This window comes from Triticum urartu, chromosome 2A (assembly GCF_056163025.1).
Source record: "Triticum urartu cultivar PI428250 chromosome 2A, HENAU_Tu73, whole genome shotgun sequence".
Taxonomy (NCBI): domain Eukaryota; kingdom Viridiplantae; phylum Streptophyta; class Magnoliopsida; order Poales; family Poaceae; genus Triticum; species Triticum urartu.
The window spans coordinates 568,072,625-568,095,763 of record NC_141874.1 but is presented as its reverse complement, the minus strand read 5'-3'; the positions used below and the strand labels follow the sequence as shown (position 1 = coordinate 568,095,763).

At 45.8% G+C, this 23,139-nt stretch overlaps 3 protein-coding genes across 3 annotated transcripts; 2 read left to right on the top strand and 1 right to left on the bottom strand.

Moving 5' to 3' along the window:
• Positions 1–3,638: 3,638 nt before the first annotated feature.
• Positions 3,639–6,766, top strand: LOC147985957 (DNA-directed RNA polymerases II and IV subunit 5A-like). Its single transcript, XM_087544390.1, has 4 exons — positions 3,639–3,985; positions 4,068–4,256; positions 4,357–4,470; positions 5,892–6,766. Exons 1-4 carry the CDS (start codon positions 3,785–3,787, stop codon positions 6,015–6,017), a joined length of 630 nt encoding a protein of 209 aa, XP_087400516.1. The 5' UTR covers positions 3,639–3,784; the 3' UTR covers positions 6,018–6,766.
• Positions 6,767–8,346: 1,580 nt separating this feature from the next.
• On the top strand, positions 8,347–11,269 carry LOC147985956 (DNA-directed RNA polymerases II and IV subunit 5A-like). Its single transcript, XM_087544389.1, has 4 exons — positions 8,347–8,719; positions 8,795–8,971; positions 9,060–9,173; positions 10,734–11,269. Exons 1-4 carry the CDS (start codon positions 8,522–8,524, stop codon positions 10,857–10,859), a joined length of 615 nt encoding a protein of 204 aa, XP_087400515.1. The 5' UTR covers positions 8,347–8,521; the 3' UTR covers positions 10,860–11,269.
• Positions 11,270–13,913: 2,644 nt separating this feature from the next.
• On the bottom strand, positions 13,914–16,339 carry LOC147985955 (Leucine-rich repeat protein kinase family protein). Its single transcript, XM_087544388.1, has one exon. It carries the CDS (start codon positions 16,188–16,190, stop codon positions 14,313–14,315), a length of 1,878 nt encoding a protein of 625 aa, XP_087400514.1. The 5' UTR covers positions 16,191–16,339; the 3' UTR covers positions 13,914–14,312.
• Between the last annotated feature and the right edge of the window lie 6,800 nt (positions 16,340–23,139).

The following is a 23,139-nucleotide window of genomic DNA, read 5'->3' as shown; positions in this document are numbered from 1 at the left end:
ACTCTTCATTTTCATTTTAGTGAACCAAGATCACATTGAGTCCATAGGAAAAGCCAATACTATTAAAAGGGGATGAGGTGTTGTTTAATGGCCTACGTGCTCAAAGTGCTTAGTGATATGCTCCAAAGCCCTCAACCACTTTCTCATTTCCAAAATATGTCCAAAACCTAAAGTCAAACTCGGCCCCACCGATTTGATCTATTCGGCGCCACCGAGTTTTTTTTTGACATAGCCACTGCCAGAAACCCTAAACAATTCGGTCTCACCGATATGGATCTCGGTCTCACCGAGATGGCAATGCAAACTCTTTGTTTCTCTTCGTAACGTTTCAGTCTTACCGAAATGAGCGATCGGTCCCAACGAGTTCGCAATGTAAACTCTCTGTTTTCCTTCATAACGTTTTGGTCCTACCGAAATGAGCGATCGGTCCCACCGAGTTTGCCTGGCCAACTCTCTGTTAACTCATTGCTGAAATTGGTCTCATCGAGTTCATGCAATCGGTCACACCGAGATGAGGTTTTGCCCTAACCCTAGCACATCGGTCCCACCGTGTTGATCATGTCGGTCCCACTGAGATTCCTAACGTTCACATTTTTGAACTGAATCGGTCTCACCAAGTTTTCCTATTCGGTCTGACCGAGTTGGTCAAATGTGTGTAACGGTTGGATTTTGTGTTGAGACTATATATACCCCTCCACCCCTTCTCTATTGAAGAGAGAGCATCAGAACGTGCCTACACTTCCACTACTCATTTTCTGAGAGAGAACCACCTACTCATGTGTTGAGACCAAGACATTTCAATCCAACCACAAGAATCTTGATCTCTAGCCTCCCCCAAGTTGCTTCCCACTCAAATCATCTTTCCACCATAGCTAAATCTGTGGGAGAGAGTTGAGTGTTGGGGAGACTATCATTTGAAGCACAAGAGCAAGGAATTCATCATCAACACACCATCTATTACCTTTTGGAGAGTGGTGTCTCCTAAATTGGTTAAGTGTCACTTGAGAGTCTCCGACAAGATTGTGGAGTTGAACCAAGGAGTTTGTAAGGGGAAGGAGATCGCCTACTTCGTGAAGATCTACCCAAGTGAGGCAAGTCCTTCATGGGCGATGGCCATGGTGTGATAGACAAGGTTGCTTCTTCGTGGACCCTTCGTGGGTGGAGCCCTCCGTGGACTCGTGCAACCGTTCCCCTTTGTGGGTTGAAGTCTCCATCAACGTGGAGGTACGATAACACCACCTATCGGAACCACGCCAAAAATCTTCATGTCTACATTGCGTTTGCCTTCTCCAAACCCTTCCCTTTACCTTCATATGCAATGTTTTACTTTCCGCTGCTACACTCTTGGAATTGCATGTGTAGGTTGATTGCTTGACTTGTGCTAAGTTGCTAAAATCAGCCAAGACTTAAAATTGGAAAAATGCTAGATTTTTATTTGGTCAAGTAGTCTAATCACCCCCACCTAGACCTATTTTCGATACTACAACATTCCTAAATATATGAGTTTTAAAACCCGTGGACATATTTTAGTTTAACGAATGTTTTAAAAATAAAGCGACAACTGGCCTTTTATAAGATAGTAGTGGAACGAGCGAAAAAAATGTTAGGCGAGCGAGTGGAGCAGGGAGCCACCTAAGCGAGCGGGGCCTTCATGGACCGACCCATGTGAACGTTATAGTAGCAATTTCATGATTTTAGTGTAGAATAAGAGCTCCTAGGGGGCTCACATAACAACCTTCACGAGAGGAGATGTGTACGGACACCACAACCACACACCGAACAACTCCACTCTCCTTTTAGAGTAAATATTGTCTCAAAAAGCACCCCAACACGATAGACAAACGAGATAAAAAAACACCATAAAAATAATTGACCCAAGCATACGTAGGTAAAACCAAAACGAAACAACTGTCTGCAACAACTTGCTAGAGAAAGAAGACAATCACACGAGTGAAGAGCGGCGTGGCAAAGCACACGTTAGTCTCTAATACCCCTCATGTCTACCCGGTATGGTACTCCCAGTTCGATTGGACCGACTTTCTCCCCAAGCACAAATGACTTAGAGAAACAAAAGAGGAGCATGGAGTCATTTTTTGTAAGTGACACTCAATTCTAAATCATTTTGATGAAAAGACAATGAGATGTGTTTTCTTCTTCTTTCCTTTCCTGGTAAAAAGATGTATTCTTCTAGGGTAAAGGCACAAAAAAACATGTCCATATTGTCTTAGAACCCGAATAACTAGGGAATGTTCACCTGGGAGGGGACAACCGCGAACGTTTTGACCAATCACGCGGGGAGGAATGACCAACCAGTTGGGCCAAAAAATCCCATTTTCCTGCGAGGTTTTTTAAATGGGTGTATGGACCTTATCTTAAATAGTTAAACACACACACACAAAACACCATGATGTACATAATAAAAAAATGCTGTTATGTTCAAATAGATCCCGCATTGATCAAGGCAGATTTGCGTATAAAATAAAAAAATGTGTGTATAAAAATGCCATGGTCCACTAGAAAACAAAGACAAAAATGTATTTTAATTGTCATGGTTCTATAATTTAAGTTGCGATGACAACAAAATTGTAGTTGCCATGTTAAGAAGTTTTAAGTTTTTCAATAAAATAATGATTCAAAATTGAGAAACAATAAAAGGTAGAAAAGGAAAAAGTCAGGACTGAGATAATAAAATGCCATGAAATGTAAAAAAAAGGAATTATCCAAAATTAAAACTGCCATGTTCTTTGTCATAACAAACAGCTCAAAAAATGCCATGATCCATATATTAAAATAAAATTAATAATTTTCCAGATAAAAAAGTGGCATGCTCTTAGTAATAAAATTGCCATGCTCTTCAAAAAGTGACATGCATTTAGTAAAAGATAATCCTACCATGCTCTTTAAACGTTTATGAATTGCCATGTGAACATCATGTGATTTTCTAAAACTTGGCATGCTATAAAATATGGTAAAAGTAATTTTACCACACTACAGATCAAAAAATGCCATGCTCTTAATAAAAGAAAAGGCATGCTCTTAATAATAAAAAGGGGCATGTTCTGACTAACAAAATTGCAATGCTCTACAATGCAAAATAAAAAAATGCCACGCTCTATAAAAAAGTGCCATGCTCTTTATAATAGAAATGTCATACTCTTTCAAATAAAAGTGCCATGCTCTTATAAAAGTGTCATGTTTATACAAAAAAAAATTCCATGCTCTTTATACAAAAATGCCATGCTCTTAATAACAAAAATGACATGTTCTTTAAAATAGAAATGACATGTTCTTAATAAAGAAAATGCCATGCTCTTAAAAATAAAAATGTCATGGTATATAGGAGTAGTACATTGTAAATGCCATGATTTCTCAAAAAAAAATCGTGGTTCCTCCACGAAATGCCACGGTTTCTATAAAAAAAATGCCATAGGGGCTCCCGAGAAATTTATGACAAAAGGCGTCCTCTGTGTATTCCTCATATATGTTCGTAGGGCCAGTCCAGCCCAGATCATTCTCCGGCCCATATTAAACCCCCATATATGTTCCTCCACGAAATATCTCCCGAGAAATTCCTCATATATGTTCGTAGGGCCAGCCCAGCCCAGCCCAGATTAAACCCCCATAACTCGGTTTCGGGTCCGGCTCCGACCCGCTCTTCCCCACTCCTCGCCGCTCGGTGCCGGTGTCTCCTGAACCCTCCTCCCCCCAAACCCCTACCTCCGGTGCCGCCGGCCCTTCCTCTCCAAAGGCAGGCGAAAATTTCGCGCGGGTGATCGGCGAAGGGATGGCGGCGGCAGAGGGGGAGGCGAGCCGGCTGTTCCGCGTCCGGCGCACGGTGATGCAGATGCTGCGGGACCGCGGGTACCTGGTGCTGGACGCCGACGTCGACATGACCATGGGCGAGTTCGTCGGGCGCTACGGCGACCCCGTGCGCCGCGACGACCTCGTCATCAACCGCGCCAAGAAGGACAAGCCCGACGAGCAGGTGCGTCCCCTCCCCCACCTCCTCCCCGCGATTTCCGTACTAGTGCGTGGGCTGATTGACGGTGTTGGCAATGCCGCCCCAGATCTACGTGTTCTTCCCGAACGAGCCCAAGCCCGGCATGAAGACGGTCAAGAGCTACGCCGAGAAGATGAAGCAGGAGAACGTCAACAATGGCATACTCGTGGTGCAGCAGGCGCTGACCGCCTTTGCCCGCAACGCGGTGCTCGGGTTATCGCAGGAGAAGGAGAAATTGATGCTCGAGGTCTTCCAGGTCGCGCTCGACATCCATGCCTCGTACTCGTCTGACTAATATCCAGTGCCTCTCGCCATGGGAACCAGTGGCTGACGTTTAATGTATTGCTGTCCTGCAGGAAGGGGAGCTTCTTATAAACATTAAGAATCACGATCTGGTTCCCGAGCACGTGCTCCTCACAAAGGAGCAGAAGAAGACGCTGTTGGAGAAATACACTGTGAAAGAAACTCAGGTCATACAAATTTATCAACCCTTTGCTCACTGTAACTGACCTGATATTCTAATTGATGCAATCATGTCATTGTGTGAATGTATTCTGTTTGAGCCATGTAAGCCGTTAATAATCATCTGTGAACAAACAATTATAGCTAAAAACCACAACCCTGTATTCCAGCATACCTTCATGTAGATATTCCAGATGGTTGTGCTGGGATGAAACACATTATTGATTTGAAAGAAAAGGTTCCCTCTACTTCCTCAAGCTATATTTCACCAAACTAATGTCCCTCGTACTTAATCCCAAGTGGAGTATTTTATCTTATCCCATAACCTGGTTTACATAGATGTTTTTTTGTCCTGAAAACAGCGGTTTTGCATGCTAGTATGCCACATAGGTGGCCGAGGGTTTTCTTAGACACCAAGTACCAGGATCATATCCCCTAATAATGCAATAGTAAGGATGCAATCTTATATAATCCTACTTGCAGAACTACTAGGTCATATCCCTATGTCCGCTGCAAATAGTTTCTGATAATAAGATCCATATACATATGCGGATGAATATCCTGGTCAGTGTTGTTTTAATTTGCTTTCAGTATGACAACTGTTAAGTCATGTATGTTTGTTACTCTTTAAATCATTTTGACTCAACAATTATGGTTGTTCATAATTTAGAAACATGTGAATTCTATATTATTAAGTGTAGAATCGGGATGAGCAAGAAACTGATCATGCGTAAGACTGTAGCTGAGGTGCTACTTTGATGAAAGTAATATGGTGATGTCATGAATGGCTGGGAATGTTAGACACAGGTGGTAGCAGGATAAGCTAGTAGGATGTACATGCCAGAAGCTCTTCTAGAACTTGAAGAATGATGCTATATAGTCTGCTTCGGATGTGTTCCTTTCAGAGTTGATGTGTACTTAAGGATTCTTAGATATATGAGCATTATGTTTCGCATAGGTTAGTGAGTCTATGGGTGTTCTACTGACACTGGTGTGGTGCATATTTTCTACAGTGATACTTGGTCTGTTGGGTAATGTTAGAGACAAGTGTACTAGAATTTGTTACTCTCATATCAGTTTTGGTGTACTTGTTTGTTTCCGTGCGTTGTTTGTTAAGATTAAGATGCATAATGCTCTGAAGTTAGTAGGAAGCTGTGTTGGTTTAAGTGTTGCTTGCCCTTTTCACTTGGTAGTGGTTGAACGATTTGCATTGGTCACGTTTTGCATTCATCAATTTTCATAATCTCATTCTTTAGAAAAGTTTGGCCCCAGATGTCTTCCTTTTTGCCGTAAAACGGCAGGTGCTCTTCCAATCAATAGTATAAGGAGAAATGTCTTATGCACATTAATAAAGAAACAGATATTAGCCTTTATTATTATAGTGGTACTCTAGGTTCTGATGCTCTTGTGCTGTCTTGTGATGATGCAGCTCCCTCGGATTCAAATCACGGATCCAATAGCAAGATACTATGGCATGAGGCGTGGACAAGTCGTGAAGATCACCAGGCCCAGTGAAACTGCTGGAAAATATGTGACGTATCGCTATGTTGTCTGAGCTCAAGAGCGTATCTGGTGCGCCGGGGCAATTGGTGCTACCGGTGCACCGGACACCGGTTGCACATCGAAAAATGTTTGAAAAATTCCAAAATAAATAAATAGTGCATTGACACAACAATGTTGTCAGAAAATTTCATATCAAAATTCGAAACATTGCACTAGATGCAAAAAAGGCAAATTTGACATCAGTGTGATAATTGGCCAAATCTGAAGCCCAACTTATATTAGGTTCACATTGATGTCAAATTTTTATCATTTTTGTATCTCGTGCAATGTTTCGAATTTTGATATGAAATTTTCTGACAACATTGAACGATGTTGTGTCAATGCACTAGTTTTTTGTCCGGAAATTTTCAAACATTTCTGGATGTGCAACTGTGGTTCATCTGAGTTCCACTACATTCTCAAGGGTTGAGATGTTCTGCAAGCACTGCCAATTAAAATGCTTCCTGTCCTCAGTAGTAGACACTTGTTTTCTCGAGGAACAGAAGTTACTTTCTGAACTGCCTTAGTGCCTTGTCTTTACATCTGCTTGTCAGTTTGACATGACTCTGTTAGCTAGCATCTAGACATAGATTTCGGTAGTTCCGTTCTTTTTCAGCGCTGTTAAATAACTCTTTGCTACCCGAAATAGTCGGTCTGTTTCAGAGTTCACTTTAGTGCTCCTGTATTTAGCCAAATATATAAATGGTATGACCATTTAATCTGGTATGGTTGTTTGTTTGACGAGCAAAGCAAAGCTTGCAGCATGAGTTTCCCCTCCCGGCATGCATGAAGTATGGTGAGAATGGCAGCGGTGTGGTGAACCTCGAGCTATTTTGCCTTCCCTATGTGATGTGATCAACCTCAATTTTTTCCTTTTCTGGTTTCACATTTGCTCACGGCTGACCATATGCATGCTGGGAGGCAGTTGATTATCAACCTCGCTTGCCGCAAGGGTTGTTCAGAGGGAGTCCAGAAGGACTGCCGTATTATATCTGTTTGGTTTGGTTTGGTTTGGCCTGTCACTTGTGACCAACCACTAATCAAGATAGACAAAACATCAAGATTCTCAAGCATTTTAAGAAAATCTGGCAAGATGCCTGCAAATGCAGACAAGGGTACTTCAACAATTTATGAGCCACAATGCAATGCCTAGGCACGCGGTGGAGGCGTTAAAGCAATTATCTGACATTGTGGTAAGTATTCCAATACCAACAGACAATGGGCCACAAATGTCAACAGGGGTTCTCCAACAACTTTTGAGTCACCTTTTTTCTGTTGAGAAACCAGTGGCGCACCCTTCTTTGGAAGAGAATTCGAAGAAATGGCATCCACTCCTTTTGCCTTTCTCCAAAGCACGTCTTTTTTATATATTTTTTTGTGTTCGCGAACAACACACATTTAAGTCCCACTTAGACAACATATAACACATTTTGAGTCTTTTACTCCTCACTTTTGTGGCATGTCGTCGTATTATTTTGAATGAAACCTATCTATTAACATGCTAAGCTCCCAGATCTCCCTAGATCTGGAGCTTCCTGGTGCGTTGGGGGTCTGTGGGGTCGCTGGGGCTCACCTGTAAGGGTGTATGTCATTGGTTTGAGGGTTCATGTCTGTTTTTCTTCTCTTTTTTTGCACATTTTAATTCATGAACGTTTATTAAAATTAGTGAATATTTTAAACAAATAGTGAACATTTTTTAACTCACAACATTGCTTACATTCATGAACACTTTCAAATTTGTGAGCATTTTGGAGACCGAGCTCCATAGAGCCCTTTATTTAAAAAAATTCAAAATTCATAAATTTCAGTTTCAAAAAAAAATCGGAAAAAAGTATGCAAGGATATAAAGTGTATGTGTGGAAAATTTCAGGATAAAATACCTTGAACTGTGAGCTGCAAAAAAAATCATGGACTTTAAAGAATAACAGTACATATGTTAAAAAGCTCCAGATTTATCTTTTTTGTGTAGCTCACATTTTAATGTATTTCGACCTGAAAATTTACACACATGTACATTGTGTATCTAGGTATAGGTGTATTTATTTTCAGAATTTTTTAAACTGAAAAGTTTGAATTTTCAAGTTTTCAAATAAAGGCCTACATGGAGCTCGGTCTCCGTTTGGCATTTTCGGTGGAGCATGGAGTCATTTTCTGTAGATGGCACTCAATTCTAAGTCATTTTGATGCAAGCACAATAAAAGATGATTTCTTCTGAGGTAAAGACAGAGAAAAACATGTCCATTTTTTCACACACAAAGTAATAATAATAATAATAACATGTCCATTTTGTCTTTTTTTTTGGAGCCACATGTATTTCACCTGTTCGGAAAGCCCCGATTGAGCCGAACTGCAAGGCTTTCACCTAAAAGCCCAACCTTCCCAAGCGACGGCCATAGCCAAAAACCCTAACCCGCCGCCACACCGCCCTCACGCCATCCTCGCCGGCGCCGCTTCTACTCACCGAGTCACCGACACAGGCCAAAAACCTCGCGCGGGGGCATCGGAGGCGGGGAAGGGATGGCGTCCGACGGGGACAACAAGCGGCTGTTCCGCGTGCGGCGCACGGTGCTGCAGATGCTGGGAGACCGCGGGTACTCGGTGAAGGACGAGGAAATCAAGCTGTCCCTGCACGAGTTCGTCGAGCGCTACGGAGACCCCGTCCGCCGGGACGAGATCGTCATCCATTGCGAGAAGCAGGGCGACCCCAACGACAAGGTCCCCTCCCCTTCTTGCCTTCGATTTCCACGGTGGGGTGTCTTCTGACTGACGGTGTCGCTCCTGCCCTTCCAGGTCAACGTCTTCTTCCTCGACGAGTCCAAGACCGGCCTGGCCGTGGTCAGGAGCTGCGTCGAGAAGATGAAGCTGGGGAACGCCACCAATGGCATCCTCGTCCTGCAGAAGGCGCTGACCGGCCCGGCCAGGACCGAGGTCGCACAGAGCAAGAAGTACCACCTCGAGGTTTTCCAGGTCGCACTCCTCCGCACCCCTGTCTGCCCACCTCCTACTCGTATGACAGAGACCAATAGCTAATGTTTGATGCTGCCCTGTCCTGCAGGAAGGGGAGCTTCTTGTAAACATTACTGAACACCATCTCGTTCCGAAGCACGAGCTCCTGAGTGACGAGGAGAAGAAGGAGCTGCTGCAGAAATACACTGCCCACGAAACTCAGGTCAGATGAATTTGCATATTCCTTTTCTCTGTGTCCACCAGCCTGATATCCTAACCTTTGCAAGCACGGTACTATGAAAAAAAAATGTTCTTTTTTAAGCCATATAATACATGAGATGAGATGGTTTATGTAGAAAATCTATGAACAATTAAATTATCGATAAACGGGACCGCGTATTCCATCAGATCAAAATGTATTTGCGCATTACAAATTGATTGTGTGAAACACCCTATGAGTTCTGCAAAGGTTCATTTCTGTTCCCTTGAAGTATCACTATAGGAGCACTTCCCCTTCCTCTGTTTAGACAGAGACAATGTTGCTGTTTTGGTGCTCTTGAACATTGTTTTGTACTAACACGCCAGCAGGCAGATGATGTGGCCGATCGAATCCTACTTGCCTAACTACCAGGATCATATCCTCCTCGCAAATATCCTATTATCCTATTTCCCTAACAATAGTAATTGGATATCATGGAGTCTGCACATAACCCTGTTAGTTTGCAGGACTTATGTGTCACGTTGGATTGTTTAGTTTTAGTTTATCTTGGTTCCAAAACTACGGTTGATCCTAATTTAGGAACACATGGATATTGCATTGCTCAGTGGGGATTCTGGGTGAACGGCTTTTCTGATAGGGCAAGAAATTGATGCAGTCGGCAGTAGGATAAAGTAGTAGAATGGACACCTAGGGAACTATTATAACTTGAAGGATGGTATTCGATAGCTTGCTTGGGAAGTGATCCTTTTGAGAAGCTAATACGTAGTAGTGACTAGTGAATGGCTCCTATGAGCCTATTTGGGACTGCTCTGCTCCTTAAAATTCAGCTCTGCTCCAGAAAACACAAGCCAAATGGGGTAGCTCCACGATATGCCGCTCCGCAAAGAAACTAGAATCTGGTGTACAACTCCTAGTTTTTTATGAAGCTCTTGAGGGGGGTGCTCCAAAAAAACTCTAGAAGCTGGAGTCGGGGGGAAATTACCCACCACTGTCACCAGTAAGTGGATACCCCTTTGTTTCTCCCCTCTCATCCAATCAAATAGATCCTTTCCACCTAATTTTCCATTCTTGAAGCTGGAGCTAGATGGAAGCCAAACATTCTCTTTGGTAGTGCTACAACTTCTGTATGAAACTGCTCCAAAGTGGATTTGGTGAAGTGAAACTGATTTTGGTGAAGTGGAGCAGTCCCAAACAGGCCCTATGTATATGCGGCTTATGTCTGCATATGTTGGTTGATCTGTGGGTGATCAACTGACAAGGTTTAGCTGCATTTTTTCTACTGTTTTAAATGCTTTCTAGGATAAAGTTAAGTATACCAGTGTACTGGCCTGATATGTTGGTGATGTTCATCTGAGTAGTTTGTTGTTTTGAAATCAGTTAGAGGGCTCATTTGGTAGTGGCTGCATAATTTGCATCGGTCACATTTCACATTCATCAAGCTTTGATACCTCAGTTCTGTAAAGGAGCTTGAGCCCTAACAAACAGAACACGGATACTTGCCCCCAATCTTTTACTACAGTGGCACTCTATGTTCTGATGATTTGGAGTTATCTTATGATGCAGCTCCCGAGGATTCAGCTCACGGATCCGGTAGCAAGATACTACGGCATGAAGCGTGGGCAGGTGGTGAAGATCACCCGGCAGAGCGAAGTCGCCGGAGAATACGTGACCTACCGCTACGTCATGTGATCCTCACCAACATATCAAGGCTTGAGGTTGGTCTGGGAATTAAAATGGTTCCTTGGTCGCCAAACCCTCCCAGTACTAGAAAGAAGCATTGCTGTGTGTGTGTGGAGGAACCAAGGTGCTCGCTGAAGTGGCTCGGTGCCCCTTTGTCTGTATACTTGCTGGCAATTTGACATGAGTGTAGTGTGTTGTGTTAGCTAGAAAAATAGGTTTCTCTGTAGATGTGTGGTGTTCCGTGCCTTTCTGTTGTGAAATTCAGTTACTTGTGCGCCCCGGTATTTTGACCAGATGGAATGAGTATGCCTTTCTGGGACTCTAGAAATAACTTGACTGTATTGAGTGGTATCGGTTAAGACTGGCAGCAAAGTGGCCAACCTCGAGCGAATTTGTTACGAGTATGTCTTTTCTGCAGAGATCTGGGCTAGCTTTTCCTCTGCATAAGCCGAGAAGCTGGAAGCTTTGTTTTTCTGGGGTTAAAAGTCTATCGTTTGGAACCTTGGCGTGGCCGTCGATTTTGATATATACCAGCATAGTAAAAAGACGTCCCGTGTCTTTTGCTTCAGATTTTGACGTTTCTACAGTTGCGGGAACTGCACGGCAGAGAAGTGGCTGGCAGGATCCTCCGCTCCTTTGTACGGAGACTTGTTCGCAGTTTAGCTGCCAAGAAAAATAATCATCCTAGTCCTAGGGAAAAAAAGCTAGTCTTACTACCAAGAAAACCGCAAGTCAGTCAACGACGGGGACATACATGGCCGATGAGCTCGCCTCAGATCCCAGCGCTCGTGTCTGAATCCGCACTCCATCTTCCTCCCAATTAGCAAAGCGTCACTTGGCGAAAGAATATCTCGCACATCACATCCAGGTCCCCTGCTGTCCTGCCTGCGGGCTGCGATCGGAGGGACAGGTTTAATCAGTACCGTGATCTTCATCCAGTGGATTTGCGTCGAGCAGGGCGCAGCGCCAGCCGCCCTCCGGGCCTGCCTGTTTCATTCCCGTTCCCTCTTTTGTTTTCTACTCCCTCCCTGTGTTCGCTGTTATTGTAAGATGTTCTTCTACCCCCTCATATTAACTGTCGCTGATTTAGCATGAAGTTATCGAATGTATATAGACCGCCAGTGTGCTTGTTCACTCATTTCAGCCCGTATGTGCTCCATATTACAAGGGAGGGAGGGAGTAAATTATAATCGTGTCAAAAAGGAAAAACTGCTAAGCATCCGCGGACAGTTCGTGTCGTATGCGATAACAGAGCTCTCATGCGGTTCTGTTGGTAGCATTGCGTAACTTGCAACGTATCCGTACACGAAATTCTGCACGGCACGGCTCCTTCGTCCAGCCATGGCGTTCCAGCATTCATGGCGACATATTAAGGAGCCGGTCAAACACAGCGTTCGATCAGACCATCGTTCTTCGCTACCCTTCTGTTCATGAATCGTGCAGGCCCCCCTCCCCCTACCACCGATCGTGTGTAGGGGAAGGCCCAGCGCCGGTGTATACTACAGACAGACAAGGCACGCCATCATTGCGACCGATCCGCGGATGCCAGCTGCCGACCACCTCCAGCCTTCCAGGTCACACTACTTTTTTTTTGAAGGGTCCAGGTCACACTACTGAATCAATAGCACCACTACAAGTTACGAGCAGATAACTCGCAGCTGTGCTTGGTGTTCAGCTCAGACTTCAGAGAGGAGTAGAACTTGGTTCAGTGGCTGAGGATGATCAGGCCGGATTTGCCGGAGGAATAAAGATGAGGTGGCAACTCACTAACAAGCAGCAAAAAGCTACTTCATAAAGTTTGACCAAGTTTGTAGAAAACAATATAGACATTATCATAATAAATCTATACGATGTGAAAGTACATTCAATAATAAATCTAATGTTGTTGAATTTAGATTTGTTATTGTATATCTTAATATTTTTGTTTATAAACTTGATCAAAGTTTGTAAAGTTTAACTTTGATCAAAGCTAATATGCGAACTAAATAAAAACGGAGGGAGTACATCTTTACACATACAGTAGTCCAATTCCCGCGACAAGCTTTGGGCAGAGGGGTTAGGTTAGTCTAGCCGCGTATTTTGTCTTTTCTATGCGCAACATGCAAATCTGGGCAGACTTGTACGTACATACATACAGTACAATAATACAATAACTGCAGGCGACAGCCAAGCACAGGATTCAAACAGGGCCGCCATGGTACATCTGTCTGCTCTGTGCATCCCCACCTTCCCACAGCGATTCTCAAGGGGAGTAAAATAAATGGCTGAAATGCCGCCACGCCGTCCGTCCCACCACAGCTCGTTTTCTCAGTTTCAAAGTTTTCAGCCGTCCAATCCAAGCATTGAAGTACGTGCTCTTCTGCTAGTCAAGAGACCGGCCGGGTAACGCTCGCTATCGCCAGGAAAGGTCAAATTTAGGACTCTGATCTGATCGTGAGAGCCCGCGATGGTGACAATTATGCATGCAGACTGGGCATGTGCGGTGGAACAACTGATTATTGTTATCAATCACAAAGAGCTGACTTTCAAATCAAACATAGCATACAATATAGCAGGAGGGCCAGCCAGATAAGAACGGAGATAACGCGGGTTTAGGGGGAAATGGAAAGCTAATAAAATTTAAAAGTCAGGTTGACGATGTCTTTCGCACATTATAATGCTTCAAAATCGGTCTTCGGAATACAGAACAGAGGCTGGTAAATGGTCCAAGGTTTGAAAGGTATAGGACAAAGACACATAGCTTGGAAATGTATGTTGAAGGATTTTATTAGCACCCAAATTGGAGTATTGCCAACAATAGCGAAGTGCGTAACGCAGAGCACATGAAATATATGAGAATGAGATAGGGGATATCATATCATCCAGCAAATTCACAACAGAGAAAATGGTACTCCCTCCGATCCAAAATAAGAGACAGATGACCAAAGTAAGAGACAAATGAGATAGGGTACATCATCGAGCAAATTCACAAAACCGCGACACTTATTATGGATCGGAGGGAGTAAATGGGATTAGCATGCTACATAATGACCATCTATGAGTAGGAGATAACAGGGTGCTACAGAACGGCCATGCAAACAAAGTTAAATATTCCTGTAAAATTAAGATAAATTGATAAAGGATCAATTTTTTGAATGCCAGTCTCATTTGTATAGGGGACTGGAGAGCAGGCCAGTTGTTCCAAGAAGGTGATATCAGAATTTAGACACAACAAGAATTACAGTTCCACAGAGATACTACAAGCACTAGCAATAACTTAAAGAGACAATGCAGACTAATCTTACAGCTTACATGATTATCTCACCATGAGACGGTGCCATGATCGAACTGATTATCCGGCAGTAATAATTGTTTCGCCATGGATGTCTCGGCATGCCCTCGATCAATTCAACTGCCAGGGCTACGCAAGTAGTAGCATATTAAGCCTGACCAAGCGGTTCACAATCCGAGGCGTCGCCGCCATCAGGTGTCCGAGTCGTCCTTGTTATAGGCCAGCGGAAATTCATCAAACTGCTCCGAGACATCACGGCCCGTTCCAATGCTCTTCAGAGAGTGGTAAACCCTGTACATTGAGATCCTCTCCTTTGGCCGAGCCACAATACACTGAAAAGCCACCTTCAAGAACTCGCTGATCTCTGCATCAGAGCCCTTCAATGACTTATCCACAGCATCGGCGATTCGTCCAGAGCTCTTGAGCTGATATACCCAATCCACCAATGTCCCCTTGAATCCTTCACCCACATCACTTGACACAGAGGCGGCCTCCTGCCCGCTCACGAGCTCCAATAGTACGACCCCAAACGCATATGTATCGCCCTTCATGGTACCAACTGGATTGCTAGCATACTCTGGGGCAACATACCCAAACTCCCCAAAGTCACCATTGAGGAAGGGGCTTGTATCTCCACCTTCCCCTGGCGCCATCCGGACCAGCCTTGTGAGCCCAACATCTGTGATCCGAGCCTCATAGTCCTCGTCGAGAAGCACCGCGCTCGAGCTCAAGTTCTGGTGAATCTGTGGCATCTGGAACCCATGGTGCAGCCACGCAAGACCGCGCGCCGCCCCAACAGCAATCCTGAGCCGCGTCGCCCAGTCCAGCAATGTCTCCCCTGGCTCCTTCATCACCTTGGAAAGAGCCCCACTCTCCATGTGCTTGTACACCAGCAGCCGCTCCTCCTCAACAACACAGAATCCCAGCAGCGGCACGATGTTGGGGTGCCGCAGCTGCCCAATCCGCCCCATCTCCGACCTGAACGCCTTCTCTGAGAGAGGGCATGAGTGCAGGCGCTTCACCGTCAGCGCGGACCCGTCGCGCAGCACGGCCCGGTATGCGGTCCCTGCCCGCGAGCTCCCCGCCACCACGATGTGGCTTGTGCTGAAGTCCTGTGTGGCTGCCAGCAGGTCGGCTAGCTTGACCTTGACGATCGGTTTCTGGAACAAGGACACCGGCGCCAGTCGGTTGTGTGCGGCCCGCAGGCGCTCCGCCCACCAGCTCCCGTCCTCGGCGGCAGTAACCTCCGACTCGCTTCCTCCGCGGCCCTGGCGGCGGCGGCCAGCCTTGCCCTTCCCGGTGCATCGCCAGAAGAAGAAGGCGAGGAGCAGCGAAGCGGCGGCGCCGAAGACCCCGGCAGCGATAACGATTCCGAGGCCGGTGCCCCCAAGCCCTCCGCCGCAGCGCGAGGACACGGGGTGGCCGCACAGGCCCGAGTTCCCGGAGAAGGAGTCCTTGGAGAAGGCGGAGCCGAGCTGGGACGGGATCTGGCCGTCGAGGCGGTTCCCGGAGAGGTCGAGCGCCTTGAGGCGGTCGAGGCGCGCGAGGGAGGCGGGGATCTGGCCGGAGAAGGCGTTGTCGCTGAGCTTGAGCGAGTTGAGGAAGCGGCAGTTGGCGAGCTCGGAGGGGAGCGGGCCGGTGAGGCGGTTGCCGGAGAGGTCGAGGTTGACGACGAAGGGGATCCAGTCGCAGAGCGCGGGGGGTATCTGGCCCTCGAGCGCGTTGGAGGAGAGGTCGAGCGTGTTGGCGGAGCGGCAGTACTGGAGCGCGGGGGGGATTTTGCCCTGGAGGCCGAAGCCGGAGAGGGAGACGGCGAGGATGCGCGACTCCTGCGGGTTCCAGCAGGAGATGCCGGAGAAGTCGCAGACGGCGCCCGCGGAGGTGTTGGTGGTCCAGGAGGAGAGGCGGCCCTCGGGGTCCCTGAGGTCGGCCTTGACGCCCTTGAGGCACCGCGCGTCGTCCTCCTGCGGCTCCGCCGCCGACCCCGGCGGCGGCTGCGGCGCGGCGGGCGGGAGGGTGAGGGCTAGGGCCAGGGCTAGCAGCAGGAGGAGGCGGAGCGAGGGCGGCATGGCGGATTGGTGGTGGAGGCCGTGGTGGTGGTGGGGGGTGGTTTGACCAGGTGGGGAGACTGCGGGCGGGGGCGGAGTGGATGGGCGGTACTGCTGGTGTGTCGCGTGTGCGCGTTTTGGTGGGGCGGCTTTGGGTTGGGGTGGGGAGGAGTTGGACTGCGCCTCTGGGTGGGGGTGGGGGTGGGGGTGGTGGATGGATGGGGAGAGAAGTGGAGAAGAGGACAGGCTCGACACGGGGTGGTGGGAGGATTGGCGAGATTTGGAAGCGACGGACGGCTGACTAGTACCCCAGTGCCGACTCCCTGGGTCTGAGTGAGTGGTGATTGCTTGGGCCGTGCCGGCCGCCGGACGGTCAGCACGCTAGGCTGGGCTCCGTAAATGGTATCGTAGCCTTTTGTTCTTCTGTTTCAGCATTTTTTTTTGCTTTCGACAACGCAGCAAGCTCATGCGCTCAGTTTGATGTTTTCTTAATTCTAAGTGCATCTTTAAAAAAAATTTATCCTAGATTGATATCCGAATTTTAGACAAGTATAACAGAAGTGAAAGTTGCTTTAAAAAAATGACTAGACGAAACAGTGGAAGTTGCACTTTGACCGATTGGCTTAAAGCATCTACATCCGGACTTCACAAATTTGACCCCCTATGCGTGCGTGGACAATCCCAGTCACCCCTCATATTTTAGTGTCTGCAACCATCCTCATCATACTCCCCCCCCCTCCAAATCCATGCAAAGCGTGATAAATTACATAGATTATCAACATAGCGGCCATAGAAAGAAGCAAACATAGATAAAATTCGCGGACATAGCAACAAAAATTCATCACCGGACATGTACAACCGAACCAAAAGAAATTCATCACCGAACACTAGATAATTAAACTAGATAGATACTAGAAACAAATGGAGGGGCGTCAGGCTTAAAAATTCCATGTCGGGCCCTTGCCCCTTGCAGTCACGGGAGCGGCATTAGTTTTCCTTGACGTAGGCGTCCACGATCGAAGGGGCGGCGTTGAAGGAGCCCAGTTGTAGATGCTCTTACCATTGCTCGCGCTTTCAGTATGATCTGCATCGTTTTTGAGTTATTTGCATTTGTGGCTCAACTGTGTCACGTGAGTGAATATAGGCAAAAAAAACTATCTGCGCATATGGAGTCTGAGAACTACGGCTAACCTATCTATCGGCTACACTCTTTTTTCATGGATATGGAGCTGAAGTCATCCTCCCCAGCAACGTCGATTATGATTCTTCTTGCGAATCTTGCTACATGGAGTATGATGCCGAGCTGGAGCATCAGGACGACTTGGATGCACTGGATGAAGCCCGTGACATCACACACTACTACTGAAATGCTTATACACAATAGCTTAGTAGTAGCGCTGTAAAATAGTAACTGCTACTGCTAGTTAGCAGTAGCGCTTTTCCTGGCTGGCAAGCGCTACTAGTAACTCTATAGTAGTAGCGCTGGAAAACAAAAACACGCTACTACTATGTGGGACCAGACGAGGCCATCGACGGTAGCTGGAGTTGTAGCGCTGTACATAATCCAACGCTATTACTAACAGTTTCGTAGTAGCGCGTTATTTTGCTGCGCCGCTACTGCTAATGGGCCCCACTTAGTAGTAGCGTTTTTCCAGGAAAAGCGCTACTACTAAGTACCGTAGCAACATCGCATTTTGCTAAGCAGCGCTACTGCTAGTTGCGGCTGGTGCCACCTTTTCACCCCCTCCTCTCCCCCACTTTGCCCTCTCTCCCCCTCCCTTCCCCTCTCCACTCTCCACCATTGTTGCTTTTTTTCTCTCTTCCTCCTACCTCTCTTCTCTCCTCATTAATGTCCCCCTCCACCATAACTCTCCTCCATAAATGGCCTCTCTCACATCTCTCTCTTTGTCCTACCTCTCTTCTCTCCCCATTAATGCCCCCCTCCACCATAACTCCCCCTCCATTAGTTGGCTAGCTAGATTCACCTCTCCTCCCCAACAACTAGATCTAGCTAGCTATTTTAGCCATCCACCATGCTCTTTGATCGGTCTCTCTCGTCATCTAATTAACCACGTGCTCTCTCGATCGGTCTCTCTCGGGAGATATATAGGTGAGTAAAAAGTTGTTCGTTGCAAGAATGGGAATATGTGTGTGAATGAGAATATGTGTGTTTGGGATATATGGAGAGATTTGTGCGAGTTACATGCCCTTGAGTTGCTTATGTTTTGCCGAAATGTCGATTTATTTCCGTTTCAGTGAATTTCGAGCAAACTCAATATGTCCTATTTTTAGGCAAGGTCATGTGTCAAAATTTTATATGATTTTGAAGCATGCATGCATTATTTATTTTATAACCCTTTTGCTTGTTATACCATGCAGTCGGTCATGAAAGTGAGTGGATGGAACATGGAGCGATACATGCAATCCGCGGTGATGGACATGTATGCAAATAATCAGACTAGGATTAGATGTCCGTGTGCAAGATGCAAAGGAGTCCTTTTGGACCCTTTTGATCATGTCACTTTGAAGGCGCACCTACTGATGAATGGTTTCATGGATGGCTATACTCGGTGGATAAGTGAAGAAGATGATGATGATGAGGACGTCCACATGGCAGGGAATAACGACATGGCGGCGGGGCTAGATGAAGAGATGACCGATCGACATGAAGACGATGGCGTCAGACATGGCGGCGGGGAAGAGTCCGGAAATGACGGCGGCCAAGAAGATTCTAGACACGGCGAAGAAGAGTCCGGACATGGCGGAGAAGAGGCGGTGGTCACGCCGCAGTCTTCGACGCTACTAGGTCCAGTCGTGTAGGCCCCTCATGTTTGAGACCTCCTTCGCAAGAGTACAACTAGCGAGAGATCTGCTTCTAGAGAGGAGGTCAAGCTGGCGCAACTTGAAGTAGACTCGAAGACTCCATTGTATGACGGTTGCGATCCCGAGGTGACTCGATTGAGTTTCACACTCGAACTTCTAAAGACGAAGGCCAAAAACAAATGGACAGATAAAAGCCTCGATGAGCATTTGAAGTATCTACATAATAAAGTTCTTCCCGCGGGGAACCTATGTCCTACTAGTGTCGAGGAGGCCAAGAAAATCGTTTGCCCTTTTGATTTACCGCACATTAGGTACCACACATGCATCAACGATTGCATCATTTATCGGGGGGAGCACGCGGAAAAAACCAGCTGTCTAGTGTGCAATGCTTCTCGATACAAGAAGGCAGGAAAGAAAGCTCCTCAGAAAGTTGTATGGTACTTTCCGATCACTCCCCGTCTGTAGCAGTATTTCGTAGATCCTAAGGAAGCAAAGCTCATGCACTGGCACGCAGAGAGGAAGAAGCCCGACGATGGAGATGATCCAAAGCTGAGACACCTCGTAGATGGTAGCCAGTGGAGAACATTGAACACCGTATATGGATTTGTTGCAGAAGATCCAAGGAACATCGTGCTTGGTGCGAGTACCGATGGCATGAATCCGTTTGGAAACCAGAACACAACCATAGCACATGGCCCGTGTTTGTATGGATGTACAACCTATTGGGGAACGTAGTAATTTCAAAAAATTTCCTACGCACACGCAAGATCATGGTGATGTATAGCAACAAGGGGAGAGTGTGATCTACGTACCCTTGTAGACCGATAGCGGAAGCGTTAGCACAACGCGGTTGATGTAGTCGTACGTCTTCACGGCCCGACCGATCAAACACCGAAACTACGGCACCTCCGAGTTTTAGCACACGTTCATCTCGATGACGATCCCCGGACTCCGATCCAGCAAAGCGTCGGGGAAGAGTTCCGTCAGCACGACGGTGTGGTGACGATCTTGATGTTCTATCGTCGCAGGGCTTCGCCTAAGCACCGCTACAATATTATCGAGGATTATGGTGGAAGGGGGCACCGCACACGGCTAAGAAAACGATCACGTGGATCAACTTGTGTCTCTAGGGGTGCCCCTGCCTCTTTATATAAAGGAACAAGGGGGAGGTGCGGCCGGTCAGGAGGAGGGCGCGCCAGGAGGAGTCCTACTCCCACCGGGAGTAGGATTCCCGCCCCTTTCCTAGTTGGAATAGGATTTGGGAAGGGGGGAAAGAGGAGAGAGAGAAGGAAGGGGGCGCCGCCCCCCTCTCCTTGTCCTATTAGGACTAGGGGGGAGGGGCGCGCGGCCCAGCCCTGGCCATCTCTCCTCTCTTCCACTAAAGCCCACTAAGGCCCATATACCTCCCGGGGGGTTCCGGTAACCTCCGGTACTCCGGTAAAATCCCGATTTCACCCGGAACACTTCCGATATCCAAATATAGGCTTCCAATATATCAATCTTTATGTCTCGACCATTTCGAGACTCCTCGTCATGTCCGTGATCACATCCGGGAATCCTAACAAACTTCGGTACATCAAAATGCATAAACTCATAATATAACTGTCATCGAAACCTTAAGCGTGCGGGCCCTACGGGTTCGAGAACAATGTAGACATGACCGAGACACGTCTCCGGTCAATAACCAATAGCGGAACCTGGATGCTCATATTGGCTCCTACATATTCTACGAAGATCTTTATCGGTCAGACCACATAACAACATACGTTGTTCCCTTTGTCATCGGTATGTTACTTGCCCGAGATTCGATCGTCGGTATCTCAATACCTAGTTCAATCTCGTTACCGGCAAGTCTCTTTACTCGTTTCGTAATATATCATCTCGCAACTAACTCATTAGTTTTAATGCTTGCAAGGCTTATGTGATGTGCATTACCGAGAGGGCCCAGAGATACCTCTCCGACAATCGGAGTGACAAATCCTAATCTCGAAATACGCCAACCCAACATTTACCTTTGGAGACACCTGTAGAGATCCTTTATAATCACCCAGTTACGTTGTGACGTTTGGTAGCACACAAAGTGTTCCTCCGGTAAACGGGATTTGCATAATCTCATAGTCATAGGAACATGTATAAGTCATGAAGAAAGCAATAGCAACATACTAAACGATCGGGTGCTAAGCTAACGGATTGGGTCAAGTCAATCACATCATTCTCCTAATGATGTGATCCCGTTAATCAAATGGCAACTCTTTGTCTATGGCTAGGAAACATAACCATCTTTGATCAATGAGCTAGTCAAGTAGAGGCATACTAGTGGCACTTTGTTTGTCTATGTATTCACACATGTATTATGTTTCCGGCTAATACAATTTTAGCATGGATAATAAACATTTATCATGAAATAAGAAAATAAATAATAACTTTATTATTGCCTCTAGGGCATATTTCCTTCAGTCTCCCACTTGCACTAGAGTCAATAATCTAGTTCACATCGACATGTGATTTAACATCAATAATTCACATCACCATGTGATTAACACCCATAGTTCACATCGTCATGCGACCAACACCCAAAGGGTCTACTAGAGTCAATAATCTAGTTCACATTGCTATGTGATTAACACCCAAAGAGTACTAAGGTGTGATCATGTTTTGCCTGTGAGAGAAGTTTAGTCAATGGGTCTACCATATTCAGATCCGTATGTATTTTGCAAATTTCTATGTCAACAATGCTCTGCACGGAGCTACTCTAGCTAATTGCTCCCACTTTCAATATGCATCCAGATTGAGACTTAGAATCATCTGGATCAGTGTCAAAGTTTGTATCGATGTAACCCTTTACGATGAACCTTTTGTCACCTCCATAATCGAGAAACATATCCTTATTCCAGTAAGGATAATTTTGACCGCTGTCCAGTGATCTACTCCTAGATCACTATTGTACTCCCTTGCCAACATCAGTGTAGGGTATACAATAGATCTGGTACACAGTATGACATACTTTATAGAACCTATGGCTGAGGCATAGGGAATGACTTTCATTCTCTTTCTATCTTCTGCCGTGGTCGGGCTTTGAGTCTTACTCAATTTCACACCTTGTAACACAGACAAGAACTCTTTCTTTGACTGTTCTATTTTGAACTACTTCAAAATCTTGTCAAGGTATGTACTAAATTGAAAAAACTTATCAAGCGTCTTGATCTATCTCTATAGATCTTGATGCTTAATATGTAAGCAGCTTCGCTGAGGTCTTTCTTTGAAAAACTTCTTTCAAACACTCCTTTATGCTTTGCAGAATAATTCTACATTATTTCCGATCAATAATATGTCATTCACATATACTTGTCAGAAATGCTATAGTGCTCCCACTCACTTTCTTGTAAATACAGGCTTCACCACAAGTCTGTATAAAACTATATACTTTGATCATCTCATCAAAGCGCATATTCCAACTCCGAGATGCTTGCACCAGTCCATAGATGGATCGCTGGAGCTTGCATATTTTGTTAACACTTTTAGGATTGACAAAACCTTCTGGTTGCATCATATACAACTCTTCTTTAAGAAATCCATTTAGGAATGCAGCTTTGTTTATCCATTTGCCAGATTTCATAAAATGCGGCAATTGCTAACATGATTCAGACAGACTTAAGCATAGATACGAGTGAGAAACTCTCATCGTAGTCAACATCTTGAACTTGTCGAAAACCTTTTTGCGGCAATTCTAGCTTTGTAGATAGTAACACTACTATCAGCGTTCGTCTTCCTCTTGAAGATCCATTTATTTTCTATGGCTTGCCGATCATCGGGCAAATCCATCAAAGTCCATACTTTGTTCTCATACATGGATCATATCTTAGATTTCATGGCCTCAAACCATTTCGCGGAATCTGGGCTCATCATCGCTTCCTCATAGTTCGCAAGTTCGTCATGGTCTAGTAACATGACTTCCAGAACAGGATTACCGTACCACTCTGGTGCGCATCTCACTCTGGTTTACCTACGAGATTCGGTAGTAACTTGATCTGAAGTTACATGATCATCATCATTAGCTTCCTCACTAATTGGTGTAGTAGTCACAGGAATATATTTCTGTGATGAACTATTTTCCAATAAGGGAGAAGGTACAATTACCTTATCAAGT

Excerpts from the sequence above, each read along its gene's own strand:
- LOC147985956 (XM_087544389.1), top strand. The coding sequence starts at position 8,522 with ATGGCGTCCGACGGGGACAACAAGCGGCTGTTCCGCGTGCGGCGCACG. Across the intron at positions 8,720-8,794 it reads AGGGCGACCCCAACGACAAG|GTCAACGTCTTCTTCCTCGA; the intron begins GTCCCCTCCCCT and ends CTGCCCTTCCAG. Across the intron at positions 9,174-10,733 it reads ACACTGCCCACGAAACTCAG|CTCCCGAGGATTCAGCTCAC; the intron begins GTCAGATGAATT and ends CTTATGATGCAG.
- LOC147985957 (XM_087544390.1), top strand. The coding sequence starts at position 3,785 with ATGGCGGCGGCAGAGGGGGAGGCGAGCCGGCTGTTCCGCGTCCGGCGC. Across the intron at positions 3,986-4,067 it reads AGGACAAGCCCGACGAGCAG|ATCTACGTGTTCTTCCCGAA; the intron begins GTGCGTCCCCTC and ends ATGCCGCCCCAG. Across the intron at positions 4,471-5,891 it reads ACACTGTGAAAGAAACTCAG|CTCCCTCGGATTCAAATCAC; the intron begins GTCATACAAATT and ends GTGATGATGCAG.
- LOC147985955 (XM_087544388.1), bottom strand. The coding sequence starts at position 16,190 with ATGCCGCCCTCGCTCCGCCTCCTCCTGCTGCTAGCCCTGGCCCTAGCC.